General features: G+C 40.2%; 1 protein-coding gene and 1 long non-coding RNA gene across 3 annotated transcripts; both read left to right on the forward strand.

Moving 5' to 3' along the window:
• Positions 1 to 186: 186 nt before the first annotated feature.
• On the forward strand, positions 187 to 4,083 carry LOC147860507 (uncharacterized). Its single transcript, XM_087324370.1, has one exon. The coding sequence runs from the start codon at positions 202 to 204 to the stop codon at positions 3,505 to 3,507; it is 3,306 nt and encodes a 1,101-aa protein (XP_087180496.1). The 5' UTR covers positions 187 to 201; the 3' UTR covers positions 3,508 to 4,083.
• An 8,292-nt stretch (positions 4,084 to 12,375) lies between these two features.
• Positions 12,376 to 20,244, forward strand: LOC147860508 (uncharacterized). Of its 2 annotated transcripts, XR_015530238.1 has the most exons (3): positions 12,376 to 12,551; positions 12,645 to 13,097; positions 19,187 to 20,244. It is a non-coding gene; the product is annotated as an uncharacterized LOC147860508 (long non-coding RNA). The 2 variants fall into 2 exon arrangements; XR_015530239.1 differs by lacking the exon at positions 19,187 to 20,244 and having other exon boundaries at positions 12,645 to 13,304.
• Positions 20,245 to 20,478: the final 234 nt, after the last annotated feature.

A 20,478-nucleotide genomic window follows, 5' to 3' on the forward strand; every position in this document is an offset into this window, starting at 1 on the left:
GGGTCTCTGTTCTTTTTTTTTCTCCCTGCAACTGTGGCTATGGCGACCTCGAGCTTTTCCTCTATGGAAGGCAAGAGAATGAAAGACGCCACACGGGGCTCACTCTGATGATGGCCCTTCTCTGATGCAGGCTCAAGACTGACGACGGGAGATTCCATCATCAAAAAGCAGCCGCAGCAGCAGCAGCAGCAGCAGCACACGATGAGGCGATCCTCCGATCCATCCCCTCCGCCCGCCGCCCCATCCTCCTCCTCCTCCGCCTCCGATCCATCCCCCCAGCACGTCGCAGAGGCAGATCAGGCGTCCCTGTCGGACGTGAGCTCTTCCATCTCAGAGGACAATCCGGGCGGCGGAGGCACAGGATCGGTAGCAGGAGCAGGAGGAGCAGGATCTGTAGCAGGATTGGTAGCAGGAGGAGCAGGATCGGTAGCAGGATCGGTAGCAGGAGTAGCAGGTTCGGTTGCAGGAGTAGCAGGGTCGGTAGCAGGAGGAGCAGGATCGATAGCAGGGTCTGTAGCAGGATCGGTAGCAGGTTCTGTAGCAGGATCGGTAGCAGTAGGAGGAGCAGGAGCAGGAGCTGCAGCTTCTTTCCTGAGCAGCGGCAGCCAGCGCGTGAAACTGATGTGCAGCTATGGCGGGCGCATCATGCCTCGGCCTCACGACAACCAGCTGCGCTATGTCGGCGGCGAGAGCCGGATTGCCGTCGTGAACCGGACTATCCCCTTGTCGGAGCTCATCGCCAAGCTTAGCCGTATGTTCGGATCCGCCATAGCCATCAAGTACCAGCTACCCTGCGAGGATCTGGACGCCCTCATCTCTGTGACCTCTGATGAAGACCTCGAGAACATGATGGAAGAATACGATAAGCTGAGCAGCAGCAGGAATTCTTCCACCGCCTCCCGCCTCCGCCTCTTCTTGTTCCCTGCGCTGGAGCGCAGCCAGACCTCGTCCAGCCTGCTCGCCCATATCCTTGAGAGCTCCCAATCTCGGGAGCGATGGTTCGTCGATGCCCTCAACGGCATCCCTGTTCTGCCCCGTGTCCGCTCTGAAACCTCCTCCATCCTCTCTGAAACCCCAGATTTGTACTCCAGCAACGTCGATTCCCTGGAAGAATGGGCGGCTGCCATCAGCTATGGCAATTCTTCAGGCGCTGCAGCCCCTCCCCTTCCTCTTTCTGAGCCGTCTGCTTCTCCCTCTTCCTTGTTCGCTTCTCTGGTCCATCATTCGCTTCCGTCAGGAGGCATGATCTCCTCCTCTGATGGCCATGGCTCAAATCTTGCAGCTTCCGACTCAAACTTCACAGGTTCTTCTTCCTCTTCCTCTTCCTCCTCCACCACTTCCATGCTGTCTACCATAGCTGAATCTGTGTTCTCCAAATGGTCGCCTCAGATTCCCACGAGTTCACCTCAGCAGGTCGGATCAGACATGGACAGCAATCTTATGGCAGTGCTTCTCAACAGCAGTAACACGAAACCAAGTGGATCTAGTAGGTCTAGTGTGGATCAAGATCCAAAGAAGATGCAATATGTGGCTATGGAGATCGATGTAATGTCGATGGCATCAGGCCAAACAGGGATTTCAAGAAACATGAACACTACTACTACTACTACTTCCACTACAACTACTATTGTTGCAGAACAAGATGATGCTCAAAATGAGGATTTGCCCTCGAACCAGAAGGTATCAGAGCAGGTTTCTACACAGAAGGGCACAAGGATCTTTGAAAAAGGTTTCTACGAAGCCACAGGTGAGGACTCCATTAAAGTAGTACAGCAACAACATCATCAAAGGGGTTTAGAACAAGATCAAGAGATTCCTCAGCTGTTGGTGGGACAGCCCATTTTTGATGAGGAGGCGATGATTCTACCCCCTCCCATACATGTGGTAAAATCCCAAAATCAAGCAGGCTTACCATTGGAAGAGGTAATCACTACTACTACATCCATACCGCCTTTTGTTTCGCATAAAAAACAAGCAGCACCACCTGTCCCATCTGGTGATAGATTGATTCAAGAAGGTATATCAATCCCTATTATAGCTTCAGCACAGGGTATAGTTGCTGCATCAAACTTGGGTATCGGAGAGGAAACATCTGTTGGAGTGTCATCGGTATGCACCCCCCCCATTATACCTGCCCATGGTGCTTCGAAGTTAATGAGTGGCGATGAAAGATTGGCCCCAGGTCTAGTCATAGAAGAAAGATCGGCGCCAAATCTTGGGGGGGAACAAAGATCGGCGCTCAAACTAGCTGGATCAGAAGAAGACAAGTTGTCACAACATATCTCTCCTGTTATAATAATAGAGCCCCCACCCATGGCTGTAGGTATTGCTGTAAAGGCGAAACCGAAACAAGTTGTAGAGGATACAACACCCCCCATACATGTGAATCAAATTCCAAGTACAAACATTAAGGATGCATCGTCATTGAATGTGATTCAAGTTCCAACCACAAACATTAAAGACACGTTGTTGTCATCTTCGTCTTCTACACACATGGTATTACCTACAGGACAACCTATGATACAGAAGACTGCGATACCTCCCAATTTTTACCTAGAAGAAACTATGTCGACACTGCCCCATGGGGCTATGTCCTCGGTGATTTCTCATACTGCTCCATTATCTGCTGTAGATATGACCAAGGCTTATGGGGCTATGTCCCCGGTCATTCCCCATAGTGCTCCATTAGCTGCTGTAGATTTGACTAAGGCATATGGGGCTGCTATGTCCTCGGTCATTTCGCATAGTGCTCCATTATCTGCTGTAGATTTGACCAAGGCATTGTCACAGCAGACTCCTCCTTCATCTATGCTTCTTCCTGGAAACATGTCAACGATGCCCACTTCAGGAGAAACTTTGAAGGTTGCTACGAATGTGAATACGTCCATGGTCTTTTCATCATCGTCGATTATGACAACTATGGGTGATGGTGCAAAGGTAAATATTCCTCATCAACAACAATCTGTTGAAACGGCTCATTTAATCCACAGGCAAGGACTTGGTGATCCCCTTAGAGGGATTGTTCAACAACCCAACAATAGTAATAGAGGATATCATCATCATCATCATCATCATCATCAATACGTAGGGGTAAATCCAATAGCTAATCCCTCGAGTGCATTGTCTTCCCAATATTGGGCAGTGGCCACCCCTGTTGAGGGAATCCCGCTCCAATCTGGTTTCGTATCTAGCGCCATATCCGAGAAGAATGTAACCACACCTGTTCAGAGAGGTGCAACTGCAACACACTCGATTCTCAAAGCACCTTCAGCACATTATGGTTACTATGCTGTTGAGCATTCCAATACTCCATCAGCTCATTCCACAGCAGTAGGGGTAGTTCCTATGCATAATGCTGCCTCAAATGTCATGATAGCAGGTTTGAATTCAGCTGAACCGACTCCTTATGTTGGTGGGAACCCTTTCGTCGATGATTTTAGTAGTCAGCAAGCGTCATTACCATCACCGCCATCGGATAAACTCCAAAAACGTCAAATGCGGTCTTAAGGAAGATCCAAGTTAAGAGAAAATTTCCACTAAATACAAAAACAAAATGGGAAAAGAAAAAAAATAAGGAGGTTTGACACTAGGGAAAGTTTTTCGGCAATAAAACCGTCTAGATTGGTGGCAATCGTTATATACAAGCATCACTGTACAAACCCACCTATCTTGTGTGAGTATATATTTATATATATGATATATATATGCAACAATATTCATAATGTTCACTATTAATGTTTTGGAAAAGTAGAAAAAGCTGGATTTATTACCATTTTCTGGCTGATTAGAAGGTCGGCATTTATATTATTTCTATGTTCATTCCCTATTGTTGGTGTTTTTTCCTATGAGTAGCACAGCTTATTTATTAGAATAGTAAGGAAGTGGTATTGCAGTTCTCCTGTGCAAGGGCTTACTACTATTTTATACGATATGTAAATAGAATCCATGGTGTTAATGGTTTTTGTTTTGTTCTGAAGAATGATTTGCAGTCTTAACATCCGTTTGTATATGCTGTATTGCGGTTAGCACTATTTAGTTTACAAGATGACTCTTTACAATCATGGAGAACTCTTTGTGCTAGTACATCAATTGTGTATTTTGATCTATAGCTCAACTGATGTTATATTCTGTGTCTATGTATTGCGTGCATTTTTTATCACATACATCTGATAGATTTAAATTGTGCGTAAAATCTAAGAGAATAATATGCTAGACAAACACATTTGATACTGTGTAAAGATCTATGTAATGTTTCAATGGAGTCACAACCTTATTTGATCTTATATGAGATCTCTAGGGGTTTCCCTTAAACTACCTATTGTGCATTCCTCACATAAAATCTATAGAATTACTGCTCTTTTATTTTCCAAAGCCGAATGCAATGGGTCTCCTTCTTGGTGCCTTTGAAGAACCTATAATATAAGGACCTTGGGTTCATCTCATACTTGATAGATAGTTCACCGAATTTGGGTCGTTCCCCTCTTGAAGATGAAGCTTATCCCCCATCTTTTCACTAGTATTCGGGCTGACCCGTTTCTCGCATTTCGGGATCACATCTAGTATTTATAGACTTTGCCTTAATTTGGTTGTTTTGCACTTGCAACCCACACCGGAACAATGCGTTACCTCTAAATATAGTTTAGCCAATTACTATGTCTCAACACAATTCGGGAAGAACCAACTAGTTTTGGGTTTGAGTTGCCTTTCACGCATAAACACAACTCATCTATTGATTATTCAACATCAAATTCATTTGAACTTGCACTTAGCTTCAATCAATCTTCCTCTTGATCATGGATAGATCACCTAGGTTTGGTTTGTGTTCACTCTTGTTTTCCATTACTCTTTCATTAGTCTTGCAGGTTAACAATGTCTTATCTTATAATTAGTGTCCAAAATAAATGTTTTAATCGCATTTTGGTCAAGCCTCTTTGGATTGAGAGTGTATCCTCAATGTGTCGTTATATAATGGAGTGCTTAGAGTTTGTCCATACTCTCCATCTAGATTTTGTGTACAAGTTTATGGTTTCATGATACACCTTAAATCTACACCAAACACAACAAGATAATATGAATGAATACTTTAGTTGATATGAAACTTTCTTATTTTTGAAACATTGTATGTGGCAAGTTTACCACTAAAAACGGGCACGGAGGCCCCCCAAAATGCAGAAATTGTTGCATTTTAGGCATTTTTCTCAATTGTTTGGGGAGAATTGTTGTAGGCATATGTGTTCATACGTTGAATCATTCTGGATCATGCAAAATAGAATATTAACATATCTTATTATATTGCCACTTTAATGTTATAAAATTAGTTGATATTCAAGTTCTAAGATAAAGCACAATTGACTAAGTGATTATAAAAGACAAGCGAATAACAAGAGTGAGCTCAAGATGGTATTGTTTAGCATTAAGCTAGATTTACAACGATAGCCTAGATAACAAGAGAAGCTTATGTGTCGACAAAAATGGGGACAAATATTTTCTTCAAGAGATTGATGGATTTAAGGCAATCCCAACACATCAATTTTGTCCCCGTTCACATCTAGTGATGAAAATCATAATCTATTTAACTAATAATATGTGCATTTATCACTTGTTTAATCTAAATTCATTGTTCTGATAGAATTAGAGATGAGGTAGATAGAACCTAATGTGCAATTGGATAGAGAAGTTAGTTAAACTTGGACTGTATGCATAGAAATGAGAAATGGGGGTGCTACTTTGATAAATGGTGGGTGGCTTCCACCAAGCATATCTCCAAGTGGCTATAGTAAAAACGGTGATGTTCCCTTTCCCTCTCCCATGAGACATACTTATAAAACATGTTGGTTATATTCCTAACTTTTCTTGCAAGATTACCATGTCAAAAATATATCCACCTCATCATTTCGTGAGCCAATGCATAGGCATCGCATTTTGAGGACCCAACGTCTAGCATCTGACGAAGTTGCCTTGAGTTTGAAACACCTTTATGATGTCATATAGGAAGACTCTAGAGCAATATGCATCTCCTTCTTATCTATTGAAAAAGTATGCTTGACCTTTCTTAAAGGTGCATTATATATATATATGTTTATTCAAAATGTAATTCTCCTAATCTCTTTTTATTATTGTTGTAATTAGCTTACCCTAGGGCTAAGTTGTTATTATACTATTAACACTATGTCTTGGGTTCGAAACCCAATATCTCACCTCTTTATTAATCCATATATATCTCTTAATATTCTTGATGCCACTGTGGAAAGTACGGATTGAACCCATGACCTCCGGGTCTACATTGGGCAACCTTAACTACATCGTTCTGGGCTCTCTCTCTCTAGCACACTATCTCTTGGGTTCGAAACCCAATCTCTCACCTCTCTATTAAGTCATATATCTCTCTTAATGTATTAGATGCCACTGTGGAATGTAGGGGTTGAACCCATGACCTCCTGGTCTCTATTGGGCAACCTTACCAACTGAGCTACCTCTCTCTGTCTCTCTCTCTGTTTGTGTAAGGATCTTATGGCGTGAGAAATCCTCTAAGTTGTTGTTAGGCCAATTGACATCTCTCTGTCTATAGATATATATTAAGACAATAATGTCCTCACATTTCTCTCTCTCTTTGTGTAAGGATCGTACGGCATGATAAATCCTCTAGGTTGTTGTTAGACCAATTGACATCTCTCAGTTTATAGATATATATTAAGACAATAATGTCCTCACATTTCTCTCTCTTTGTGCAAGGATCTTATGGCATGATAAATCCTCTAGGTTGTTGTTAGGCCAATTGACATCCCTCTGTCTATAGATATATATTAAGACAATAATGCATCATAGACTTGGAAAAGCATATCTTGCTAAGTAAAAATTAAGGTGACAATGATACCAACAATTGTTACAAAGCACCCTTTGTAATCGCATGGGTATGCGATTTTTAAATGGTAGATGAAAAAATAAAAGTAAAAGCTAAAAGATAAAACTAAGCTTATTTTCAAATTTTAGTGTAAGTTTGGTATTGTAGTTCGAGTAAACAAGAAAAGGGCATGGCCAATGTCGTTAATGATGATTTTATCCTTGTTAGGGGTAATTGGAACCTAGAACAACCTTAAGGGAATTCTCAAAAACCATGGTTGATGTCCTTATACAAGGCATCCATAATGATGTTTACCTTTGTTTATGGTGCATTGTTTTATCCATCCAACAAGAGTGAAGTGGTGAAAAAGACCATACCATATAATATAGGAAACATAAATATACATGGGACTAATTTCATGTGATCGTTGGTTAGGCGACCAACGAATAAGAATTTAAAGTTGAATGATGGGATAATAACCCATCATATAACCTATATAGTTGCTTGATGGGCAAATTGGAAATAGAGAGATATATGTACTAGTGTTTACATAGTCTACCCCATATGTTTCTGTTCTAATTAAGTGTAATGCGTGCATTGTGAGGCATAAGATAAGAGGTTCCCAATTTCTATTTTCAATGCGTGTGCATCAATTGTTCAAGGATTTCTGATTTCTAGTTCCATTTGAATGTCTTACAAGAGACTACTACAATCTTTAGAGATCAAACTTGGATTCTCTCAATTTTTTGACTTTGATATTATGATGCCCACATATAGGCAAGAGCATGTAATCCATTCAGAAGGTATGGAATAAAGTTATTTCTTTATTCCTGACAATTAATGCAGGTTGCCTCTTCTCCTAGGGATCAATGGTATGGGGGGTTCTCCATTCCATTCTCTTGTTGTATGAGGGCGATGATGCTCCAGAGGCTATGTCAGTCATCAACATGCATCTAATTTCTATCTCCCCTTTTCAGCAACCTCGCAAGCAAATGTGTGCAACCCATGTATAGAAAACAATATCTACAGTTACATTATGGATATTATGGAAGTATCATTGTAAAAGATGATATGATTCCATAATTCCTCTTCTCTTAAATATATTGCCAGAATTATGGGAGAACTTATTGGCGGATTCCAGTCTCTTGTTGTATGAGGCAGATGATGCTCTAGATGCTATGTCAGTCATCAACATGCATCTAATTTTTGTCTCCCCTTTTCAGCAAACCTCGCAAGCAAATGCGTGCAACCCATGTATAGAAAACAGTATCTACGATTACATTATGAAACTTATGGAAGTATCGTTGTAAAAGATTATATGATTCCATAATTCCTCTTCTCTCAGATATATTGCTAGAACTTATTGGCGGATTCCAGTCTCTTGTTGTATGAGGCAGATGATGCTCTAGAGGCTATGTCAGTCATCAACATGCATCTAATTTCTGTCTCCCTTTTTCAGCAATCTCTCAAGCAAATGCTTGCAACCCATGTATAGAAAATAGTATCTACAGTTACATTATGAATCTTATGGAAGTATCATTGTAAAAGATGATATGATTCCGTAATTCCTCTTCTCTCAGATATATTGCCAGAACTTATTGGTGGATTCCAGTCTCTTGTTGTATGAGGCAGATGATGCTCCAGAGCCTATGTCAAGCAAATGCTTGCAACCCATGTATAGAAAACAATATCTACAGTTACATTATTATTATTTTTTTCCAAAATGAAGCTACTTTCCCATTAGTTAGGAAGGATTATTACATAGAGAGTCTACAAGGAGACTTATACACACATTGGGGAGTCTACCTCCGATCAAGTAAAAGAAGATCAGCCTACTTACAATGCCTTGCGGCCTAACTTAATGTAAGAAGCTACCTATATCTAAGGCGATGGCCTTCAATGTTGCCTAGTACGAGTCGGCTCTTGGGGCCTACAACGAAGAGAGGGTGGCAGGTGAGTAGGAAACAACCAGCGTGGGGGCTGGTAATTCCACCTTGGGCCACTCTCGCCTTGCATCACCATAGGTGTGTTCCTCCATTTCTGCCAAAAGCGCAACCAGGCAGAGATCACGTCGTTGGAGTGGCTGCAAATCTCTTCCAGTTGCCCTCGTAGGCAGCTGATAATCGCGAACCATATGTCCATGATCACTTCCTCTGGGGGCCGTACCGTACCTTGGAAAACCTTGAGGCAACGCGCTTTCCATATGTACCACAAGGTGAAACCTGCAATCAGCATCCAGATTTCTGGAAACCTAGGGGATGCGGGCTGCAAGCCTCTTTCGAAACAGATCTTGACGATTTTGCCTCTCGTGCATACATAACACCAACTATCCGCATTGACGGTGTTTGTCCACCCTTCGACCGAGTGACCAATCCATGCCGCAACGCTCCACGAGGCTGTTCCTTCAACTTCACATGCCGCAAGGAGGCGAGTCACTCTATCCCAGATCTTTTGAGCTTGAGGGCAATCCCACAGAAAATGTCTCAGAGTCTCAATAGGTCGAGAGCACAGTGGGCAGCCTAACGGGCCGCCGCGTTTACCTAGCCATTCACCAACGGGCACCACATTGTGACCGATCTGCCACCAAAAGAGCTTGATCTTTTCAGGCATGTGGAGGCGCCAGAGACCTTTCCAAAAGGTTATGAATCTTATGGAAGTATCGTTGTAAAAGATGATATGATTCCGTAATTCCTCTTCTCTCAAATATATTGCCAGAACTTATTGGTGGATTCCAGTCTCTTGTTGTATGAGGCAGATGATGCTCCAGAGCCTATGTCAATCATCAATAGACATCTAATTTCTGTCTCCCCCTTTCAGCAACCTCGCAAGCAAATGCTTGCAACCCATGTATAGAAAACAATATCTACAGTTATATTATAAATCTTATGGAAGTATCATTGTAAAAGAGGATATGATTCCATAATTCCTCTTCTCTTAGATATATTGCTAGAACTTATTGGCAGATTCCAGTCTCTTGTTGTATGAGGCAGATGATGCTCCAGAGGTTATGTCAATCATCAATAGGCATCTAATTTCTATCTCCCCTTTTCAGCAACCTCGCAAGCAAATGCTTGCAACCCATGTATAGAAAATAGTATCTACGGTTACATTATGAATCTTATGGAAGTATCGTTGTAAAAGATGATATGATTCTGTAATTCCTCTTCTCTTAGATATATTGCCAAAATTATGGGAGAACTTATTGGCGGTGGTGCGTGGGCAATATGATAATATGTTGGGCTCTTCGGAGGTTGTTCTTAAGAAAAGGAAAAAATTACTACAGTTACGGAGGAAGTTGCCTTTGTTCACGGTCTCCCATCAAGGACTGATTTGGAAATATCATCACCCCTGGCCCTTGCCCTAGTCATCTTTTTTGTATATAACACTCTCTAATTGTACATTTTGTAGCTTTTCGACGCTTTTCTTAATACTAATGAAAGAAATCTTTTTTGAAAAGAGAGAGAAAAAGAGCATGTAATCCATTATAAATAGTTTAGACAATGGTCATATATAATGCCCTAAACATGATGACTTTAAAACTTTAATCATTAAATATAAAACATTCAATATATCAAATGCCCATGTATAACTTGCTCTTGCAAACCTTTCCTTGGTAATATATCATTCTCAAGTACACACTATATGTTGCACACATCCTACAAGTAAGAAGCACTCAAAACATTATTTTGTAAAATCTCTTGAGAAATACCAAAAAGCCTTTGAAGGGGAAGGCCGATTTGGGGTTGCCTTCATTGCAAAATTCACCCTAGAATGATTCCAAGCAATGTTTTTGTCTGATGGTTCTTGAAAACAAATGATGGTTCTTGCAAAATTCACCCTAGAATGATTCCAAGCAATGTTTTTGTAAAATCTCTTGAGAAATACCAAAAAGCCTTTGAAGGGGAAGGCCGATTTGGGGTTGCCTTCATTGCAAAATTCACCCTAGAATGATTCCAAGCAATGTTTTTGTCTGATGGTTCTTGAAAACAAATGATGTAGACTGTGGTTTCGTGACTCGGTTGTGACCAAGTGTCTGCCAACTTATTGGGCATTCCACCACTTTACAAGGAACTTATGACAAGAAGTATGACAAGCACCTGCACGCTCCCTAAGCACAACGCTCGACCACAACCAAGTCTAGGATCAAACACAGAAAACGGGAAATGAATGCACGGTTCTTGCAAAATTCACCCTAGAATGATTCCAAGCAATGTTTTTGTTTGATGGTTCTTGAAAACAAATGATGTAGACTGTGGTTTCGTGACTCGGTTGTGACCAAGTGTCTGCCAACTTATTGGGCATCCCACCACTTTACAAGGAGCTTATGACAAGAAGTATGACAAGCACCTGCACGCTCCCTAAGCACAACGCTCGACCACAACCAAGTCTAGGATCAAACAAAGAAAACGGGAAATGAATGCACGACACAAAGGAGAGAAGAGTACACAGGATGTTTAACATGGAAAACCCTGAGAGGGAAAAACCACGGGAGTCCACAGACTCCAAACTATCACTATATCACAATGATTACAACAGTGAGCTCACGGAGGCAACGACCTCGTGCTCACGATCTTCGCCACAGGCGACGGTTACAACAGAGGCAACGACCTCTTTCTTTCTCTCTCTCTCTCTCTCTCTCTGTACACTGTTACGCGCTCTCTCTTCTTGCACCAACAAGAATGACAACAACAACTCTGAGTTTGCCCTAAGTCATATTTATACTAATATGACTTTTTGACTATTTACAAATATAGCCCCGATGGACTCTCAGAAACATATTTACGAATATGTCTCTTCATCCGGTGAGCACTCCTCACCGGGCCTGCATCATCCGGCGCTTGCCGGGCACACTTCATCCGGTTCTCACCGGGTCTTCCGTTGCCGAGTACACCACATCCAGTTCTCACCGGGTCTTCACCATCCGGCTCTTGCCCGGTACTCGTCATCCGGTTCTCACCGGGTCCTCCGTAGTCGGGTACTCGTCATCTGGCGCTTGCCGGGTACACCACATCCGGTTCTCATCGGGTCTTCCGTAGCCGGGTACTCTACATCCGGCGCTTGCCGGGTACACCACATCCGGCTCTCACCAGGTCTTCCGTAGCCGGGTACTCTACATTCGGTTTCGGCCTCGGCCGAGTTTGCTCATCAGCACTGTTCTTCTCACTTCCCATCCGCAGGGACCTGTCTCCCAACAAAGTATACATTGTTTTGCTTTCATGTATAATCTCGGCATGAGAGTAGGGAATTTCTACGAGATTGCAACACGTCTGGCCTGGACAAGAAGAGGGAGAGAGACCTTTGGAAACATAAGTCCAGAAGTTTCCAGAAGCTTGTGGGATAATCCCAAGAAGAAGAAGTTTCCGGAAGGTTGTGGAAGAAGAAGAAGAAGAAGAAGTTTGGTCCTTTTGTATTTGAACTAGTGAGACCTTTGGAAACATAAAGTCCCTGCAAAATTTCCAGCCTAATCCTAAAAAGAAATTTCCAGAAGCTTGTGGAATAATCCCATGGAGAAGTTTCCAGAAGCTTTTGGAAGACGAAGAAGAAGAAGAAGAAGAAGAAGAAGAAGAAGAAGTTTGATCCTTTTGGATTTGAAGGAGTGAGAGTGGTAGTTGTCGCGGAATAATGCGAGAGAATCGGATGCAACGTAATATTCTCTGCAGAAATCGGCTAAGGGAATAGCTGCAGATATCATCCCGGGTCATGTATACCTGTAATCTATTTCTGTTTCTCTATCCTTGTCTATTCTTTCGATTTTTTTTCCTTTTGTTGTTAATTATCTCTACCTCAGCAAGCACAAGGAAAGATCCTTGCTGTTACCATCCTTGAACAGGAGGGCCGAATTAGCATCCGAGGAATGATGAGACTAGAGGAAGAGTGAAGGTTGTCAATGTTTTTGCGTATATATATTGTCTTTTGTATATTTTCCATCACTTTATGCGTGGAATAGGAAGGCTGAATCGTGTGTATATAGTGCATTATATTTTATCTATTGATGTACATTGCTTGATCCTGAGGTAGGAAGCTGAATCTCTAATATATTTAGATGATGATGCACAAACTGTTTCAAGATGCCTGATGATATCAAAGGAGCATTATTTCAGGAGATGGCAGGAATAAAGGTAGGAAGCTGAATTTCTAATATATTTAGATGATGATGCACAAACTGTTTCAAGATGCCTGATGATATCAAAGGAGCATTATTTCAGGAGATGGCAGGAATAAAAGACTTACTAACCATGCACTTGTGTTAATTTTGGTACAATGCTTGTAATGGCATGGATAACTTTCTTGCATTGAAACCTGTGTTTTATGAAAAGCCTATTCCATGCTTTATGAATATACATCTGTTTGTTTATCTATATAATATATAGACATCTTCCACCTAAGGAGTGGTCTGTATGCAATGTTGTGATGCTTTACGTAAGGCACAGCCCATTGCATATTTAATAGCTTCCTTGCTTCTCATTAGTGGACCTTTTCGGCATGTAAGACCTCTCATTTGCTAGTTCATGTGTAAAGTGGATGATTGTGCATAGGGTCAAGTTGGCAATGAGGAAGTATGAGGTTGTTATTGTGTGTTGTTGGCAAGGGTTATGAAGAGATATTTGTGAGTGGGGAGGGATAGTGAAGGTTTCGGTGGTTTGGATGATTTCCCTTGTCTCAAGCATGCAATCAATTCATGTTCCTGCTGCCTTGCAATGAGAAACATGTAAGGCCATTAGAAAGTGGCCATGAATCTATTTCGGGTTTTCCATGTCTTGTGTTTGGCCTTGAATCAGGTGAGCTCCTACCCCCTCTTGAGTCCACTGTCATCCAGGCAATCATTGCATCTAAAGAATCGTCTTAACTCTGTCTAGTTTTGAGCCAGATGAAGGCTTGGTCCCAAATTACAACTTTGTAGAGAAGATTTGGAGTTACAAGTGCATCAAACAATTACTATTTCGGTTGTGGTTCTTGGATGGGATATGTGCACATTCTCTTTCAAAGGTATGAATGGCTGTATATCCACGAAAAAGTCAAGCGCTGGAGCCTTGTCAATTGTTTTTGTACACTGGATGTTTGTCAAAAGCAAAGGAATATCCAGTGTTTTTGGTTGCTTGTTTATCGATACTCCACTTGCGAGGGTGTATACACAACCTCTTGTGGACTTGCGTGTATCCACATCACTTGCCATGTCTGAATGACAAAATCCTTGGCTCTAATAGACCCTTTCCATAACATACGCATTTACCTTTGCAAGAAGGCTGTTTTAACAGTCATTTGGAATAATTCCAAATCCAATGCAGCTGTGAGAGCAAACAAGACATGTAGTGATCATCTTAACCATTGGAGAGAAAACCAACACGTAGTGTGGTCATCTTAACCACTGGAGAGAAGACCTCTTCGAAATCAATGCCCTTTTTTGTGCATATCCCTTAGTAACCATCCTTGCCTTATCCTTGGGTTTGCCATCAACAATTTTGGTTTTGTTTACCCACTTGTGTGGAATGGCCTTCCTACTTCAACCAAATCCAAGTATCATCGACATGCAAAGCTTTTACCTCTTCTTGCATGGCTAACTCCCACTTCTTGTGGTCACATAATTTTGCCTCTTTATAAGTGAGAGGCTCACCCTCATCTGATAACATAATGCAATGTATAGAGGGGTCATAACTAGTCACTTGTCTCCTAGGATGTGTAGATCTTCTTACCCAATGATCCACATTATCCAGCAATTGATCTACATCAAGAGGTACATTGACATTGTCATTGTTAATGGGCTGCTGTACATCATTTCCAGTCCTGTTTTCAGCATGAATAGGTGGCTGCATATGCCCATCAGGAGTGTCATTTTACTATTTGTGACCCAAGAGAACTACATTGAAAAGATTTTAGATGAATGATGCAAAGCCATCTTCAGTGCCTCTCCAATCACAAGAAAAACTTTTGAAAGCATATTATCCCAAAAGACAAAGAGGAAACAAAAAAAAATGCAGGCTACCCCATATGCTTCAGCTTGTGGGTCATTGATGTATGCAATGATATCAACACGACTTGATATTGCATATGAAGTAGGAGTAGTAAGCAAATTTATGATTCAACCTAGATGAGACCATTGGGCTGCAGTCAGTCTAATCTTAGAAATCTCAAAAGCACTAAGGAAAAATGCATTTGTTATGGCAAAGGTGACTTGAATCTTCATGGCTATTGTGATTCTAATATGGCTGGCTGTAGACACAAGAAAATCTACTTATGGCTACATCTATACTCTTGTAGGGGGAGCTATTTAGTGGTGTTCATGGCTGCAACGAATTGTTACACTCTCTATTACAAAAGCTGAGTATATCTTAGCTATAGAGGCTTCAAATGAGGCCATTTGGTTAACTCTCTTGTGGGAGTTATGTAGTAGAGGAACCTAGCTCCTACATTGTTTATCAAAGACACTTCACCAACATTGCCTTTAGTGAGTGGGAGGTATGTAGTAGAGGAACCTAGCTCCTTTAAGTGGGAGGTTGTTGGGATTAAAGGCCCTTTTAAGTTTCTCTAACTAAACAAGAAAATGTTTTATATTATTTAATATTTTCTAATTTTTGTTAAAGTTGTACATTGTTGTTTTCAGAACTCTACAACTTCTAAGAGAATGTTTTGTACTTTGAATGGGATCCTTGGACAAGATTCCCCCTCAACATTAATAGGTATTTAGGAGGCCATGACTCAGCTGTCCCATCAACATTTAAAGCTCTTTTTTTACGAGTATATTTTATGTAACTTGGATAGCACCTATATATATGTGTGTGTGCGCACTCCTACCTTGTATATATTTTTAAGTGGTAGGCTTTTGTTTTGTAAAAGTACTTCTACTTCTTTTATCTCTCCTAAACCTCATATTTGTCTTTAGTTTCTATATCTATGCCTTTAGATATTTCTAAATACCGTCATTCTATCTTTTACTTACATAAATTCAAACCTTCATCGGAAAATCGATCGTCTCCCCTTTTATTTGGTTTATTGTTTAATCTTAGAAGTATTTCTATAAACCATAATTGTTGCGAAGTTACGTGCACACATGTGAAATTTGAGCGGGACCACCGGGGACTTGAATTGGAGAGGATGGGTTGAAATTGTGTTGTGACTCGAAGGCTCTCTAGAGTTGAAGGCTCCCCAGAGCTGAAGGTGCCTCATAGTCTGAGGAGCCACCAACTCTGGAGAGCCTTTGAGTCACCTAACAATTTCAACCTGTAAATAATTATGTGTAATTATGTTATGCAGAATAGATTAGAGAGAAGAGAGACATAAGATAGATAGTAGACAAAATACTAAACTGTATATTAACAAGAAAATAAGAACCAACAGTTACAAAGGAGAGAGGAGGGTGCTTTATATGTAAGGTCACCCTCTCTCTACATTCTCTCACTATAATGCCCTCTCTTTCTTTGGGATCTTGGGAAGTGGGGAGCCTCTAAACTAGCTCATTAACTATGTGTCATAGAATGTAACTACATGACACATTAGTTATGTTACAATGTGACCTTTGAGTGTCTGTGTGTGCATTCACACACATTACATATTCTCAAGGGTGTGTTCACACACTAGACTAAGTTGAATTTGATTCTCAACACACCCCTTCAAGCTCAACTATGTCATGGCTTTCGGCTTGTTTGGCTTTCAACTTTAGGGTTTTGACTAATGGATTTTGGTTTTTGGCTTGTGTGGCTTTCAAGCTCAGCAAGTTGGAGGTTGAAAGTCCAAATTTCGTCGAGAATTGCCAAAACTTGTTGACCCCTAGGGTTTTTGTGAAGATGTCAGCCGTTTGAAGATTCGTGCTAATATGTTGAAGGTTGACATCCCTTGCAATGACACTTTCCCGGAGGAAGTGGTAGTGCACCTCGATGTGCTTTGTCTGAGCATGGAATACCAGATTTTGGTGGGTGACAATACTCCATTGTGATACCCATTGTAACTAAATATTCATATGTTTACTTGTAGAAATTACACCTCTGGTTGCAGTTTCTACCTTGACCTAAATACTGTAAGTGTCATGACTTATTTACTGTTGTTAATAGTTTGATTGTTGATTGACTGCTAAGGAATCGTACCAGTCCCTTGCCCTTCCAGAGAAAATCTTCTGAAATAGTGGGAGCTTTTCTGCATCAGTGATGTGCCGAATCAAGAGTGAATGGTTCTTGAAAGCTGCCAAGATTGCCCCTTCAGACTGATCTCCTGAAAGAGTAAATCGGAAGGCCATTGCCAATATGTAGTTTCTCACAAATGGATCTATCCTCCTTGGAGCATGAAAAATGTGAGGATGCAAAGGGCAAGATAGTCCTTGCTCCAATTTGAGAACCAAACCACCCAACATCAAATAGTAAGGTTAAATACTATTCATCCACTAGATGTATTACAATTGAAATAACTCTGAATGATGTGGCAAGAGGTCTCATGTTCAAATCTTCACCGAACCTTCTTCAAGAAAATTTAGGAAACAAGCGACATCCAATTCGGACTCTCCTAGCCTCAAATAGGAAGAAGCAGGTTAAACATCGATGCCCACCGATTCTAACACCAATATTCTTCGTTTCTATTCTCCCTCTACATAGCTCGATTTTTCCCATTGAAATACTTGTTGGAACTGCATTCAAATCAAGAACATGATGCTAACCAGAATCCTTTCTAAACAACTATTGCTTTATGACGTACAATGCCTGCAATAGAATAGGCACCTCTGCTTTGTCACCTGTCACAGCCTTGTCTGACCTCCAATAAAAGCGTGTGATGGTTTGTTTTCTTCCTCCATTGCAGAATGCCATTACAGGTGCTCCCATTCTTCAGAGATCTGTCCATTTTGGATCAAACCTATGCAAGTGATCCTTCGAAGGCCAAAAATCACGATCTCTCTGACTTGAGAATCTTACATGTATAGATAACAAGTTTTTTTTAGTCACTTTTTAAATTTCATTTCATGTAGTTACATTTATTTTGTTTTGTTCTCAACGATGACGCATAAATTTCTAGATATAATCTCTTGTTTGGAGTTATAGACCATTGTGGCCTCTTAGAAGACGTTAATGTATCGTTTGTTCTTTTTTCCTTTCTCAGCCTTAGCCATCTCCCGTCTGACCATTGACAAACACCTACAGAACACATAAAAAACTTAAAGAAATGGAAGGATTGAAATGAGGGTCTGACATTCATTGGTAATGAGATTCATTAACCACTTTTTAATTACTCTTATGCATAATTAGCATTTATTTTGATTCATTTATCCTCAAAGATGAGATTATATATTAAGATGTAATCTCTTATTTGGCCTTATAGGCTATTGTAGCTCCTTCCCTCAGTCATCAACAACCTGATCACCGACAAACACTTACCAAACACATGAAAAACCTGAAGAAAATGGATACGTCTAACAGAAAAACATAGACAAATGCCAAAACTTGGTCCTTAAAGAAGACAACAAAAGGAGAAAGAACATCAAAGCCAAGCTGGAAAAGAGTGGGTGGAAGCCTTTTAAGAAGTAAATGTAAGATTTTCCCTCGGATTAAATAAAGGTTGGACTGAAGTAGGTAAACAGAAGAATTTAGATATGTAAAGGTAGCTAAGAAACAAGTATAATGGCAAAAATTTCAACTTGTACTCACAGATGTGTGAGACACTATTCAATCATATGCCACCCCTAAGAAAGGAGGACATTTATTGTACGAAGCTCAGATATAGCAAGTAGGAAATCTTAAGAGGATGAGAAAAGACACTACTGAAGTCCGCATATTCATATTACAAGTTTTGTCTTTCCTAAGAAAGCGAGTTTTACTACATGGGTTGGATGGTTCCCCTATCGTGCTCGATGAAGATGCAAACTGAGCACAAAAAATGAACTGACTATACATATGCAAACTGGAAAAGCAACATGAGGCTGTTTGTGAGGTCCCACAGCTCCTGGTTTCTTAGTACGTTGTGAAATCTAGTTTTTTTTTTCATGCATATGAAATTCATATTTGCAGTCATCACTACTGGCTGTTCTCTTGAGTGTATGTGCTCTGCATGAACATGTACGTCCTGGTTACATGACCTGGAGCACATAACTGAGAATACAGTAGACTTCAGCATTCGAATGAAACAACATTGATTGACGTTCAAATACGTTTTTTTTTTAAAGATGGTTTGATTGAGCTAAAGATTGAATTCTAAAGAATCTTTTAGGCGATGTTTGAAACCAGTCCATATACACTAGTATTTAAGTACTGGCTGAAGAACTGAGTTTTGTCATAATGTGGGCAATTCCTTGCTCAGTTATATTTCTTATACTTACCAAGATTAGCTACTTGATGTAAGACTACATATCTGATATCATATTTTTGTGCACAGTGGGCTTGCTGTGATGTGCATGTGATGGAATTTGGTGAGTTTCTGGGAATACCCCCTTGAACTACAGGTTGGCATTGAGGAGCATAAATTAGAGGGTCTATGTGAATATAGCTATGTATTAAAGTTCTGGAACTGATCTTGTTTTACAAGAGAATTTGATGAATTTCTGGAAATACCCCTTGCTCTAAATGTTGGCATCAAGGAGCATAAATTTTGGGTCTATTTAAAATAGCTATGCATGAGAGTTCTAGAAATACTTCGTTGTACCAAAGTTTGGCATCAAGGAGCATATATTATGGGGTCTATGTGAATAGCCATGTATGAGAGTTCTGGAATTGACCTTGTTATACAAGAGAATGATGTATATTTAGTGGACAAAATTTGATGGACAACAGGGTATAGTTGATATAGTTATTCATTCCTTGGACATACGATAGAAATAGATTCTGATGCAGATATGCTGAATTTGTTTGTGTACATTTAGAAAATAGGGTATATTCTTTATAGGTATTCATCTTGCTTTTTATGTAATTACTTTTGTCATTGAATTAAAAGTTTCTAATTAACTTGCACATTCTGGTTTTAGATGCGGAAATTAGAGAAGGCCAACAAAACGTTTTTAGTATTTTTCATGACAAGTTGTCTAATCGCTGCTAACAATACCATTGATCAGCCACTGCATCAGGATCTCTAGGAGTGAAAAAATGCTCCTGTTATTGATAGTGTCAAATTTTTCTAAAAGAGATTATACCAACTGAATTATCTCAGTGGCTTCAGAAAAATCAATAATTTTAACAAGATAACGTAATTTGTAGACACAAGATATTAAGGTACACTAATTCTTGTTATTGTGTTCTAATAAGTAAGTTCGGGTCATGCATATTCATAATTGAGTTCATGTGCCTTAGTACTTGATTATTGATTCGTTTAGACTGTATGCATTTGTAATTTATTGCATTATTGTATATAACTCTATACGTAGACCTGCATAAAGAAATGAATATAATTATTTAGAATCCCTTGTAGTTGGTGTTGAACTCTGTTGTTGACTTCTATGTTCTTGAACTATTCTATTATTGTCTTTGTTTACTTGTCTTTTATGGATAATTGGAACATTGTAAAACACTATACGTTTTGCTTGTGAATCTTTTAATCGTAAAAATTCCTTCACAAATTTTTGAGTGTTATTTTATTGAATAGTATTTTCACAGAAATGTAGGTACAGAAGTCTTGGTTCCAGAAATGTGGGGTGCATTTTGACATATTTGACTTGGTTGTAGAATAAAAATAAA

The sequence above is a fragment of the Azolla caroliniana genome, unplaced genomic scaffold (assembly GCF_043228905.1).
Source record: "Azolla caroliniana isolate FFs.n. ecotype wild unplaced genomic scaffold, voAzoCaro1.0.p SCAF_9, whole genome shotgun sequence".
NCBI classification, from domain to species: domain Eukaryota; kingdom Viridiplantae; phylum Streptophyta; class Polypodiopsida; order Salviniales; family Salviniaceae; genus Azolla; species Azolla caroliniana.

What these genes read in the sequence shown, in the direction of transcription:
- LOC147860507 (XM_087324370.1), top strand. Translation starts at nt 202, where the DNA reads ATGAGGCGATCCTCCGATCCATCCCCTCCGCCCGCCGCCCCATCCTCC.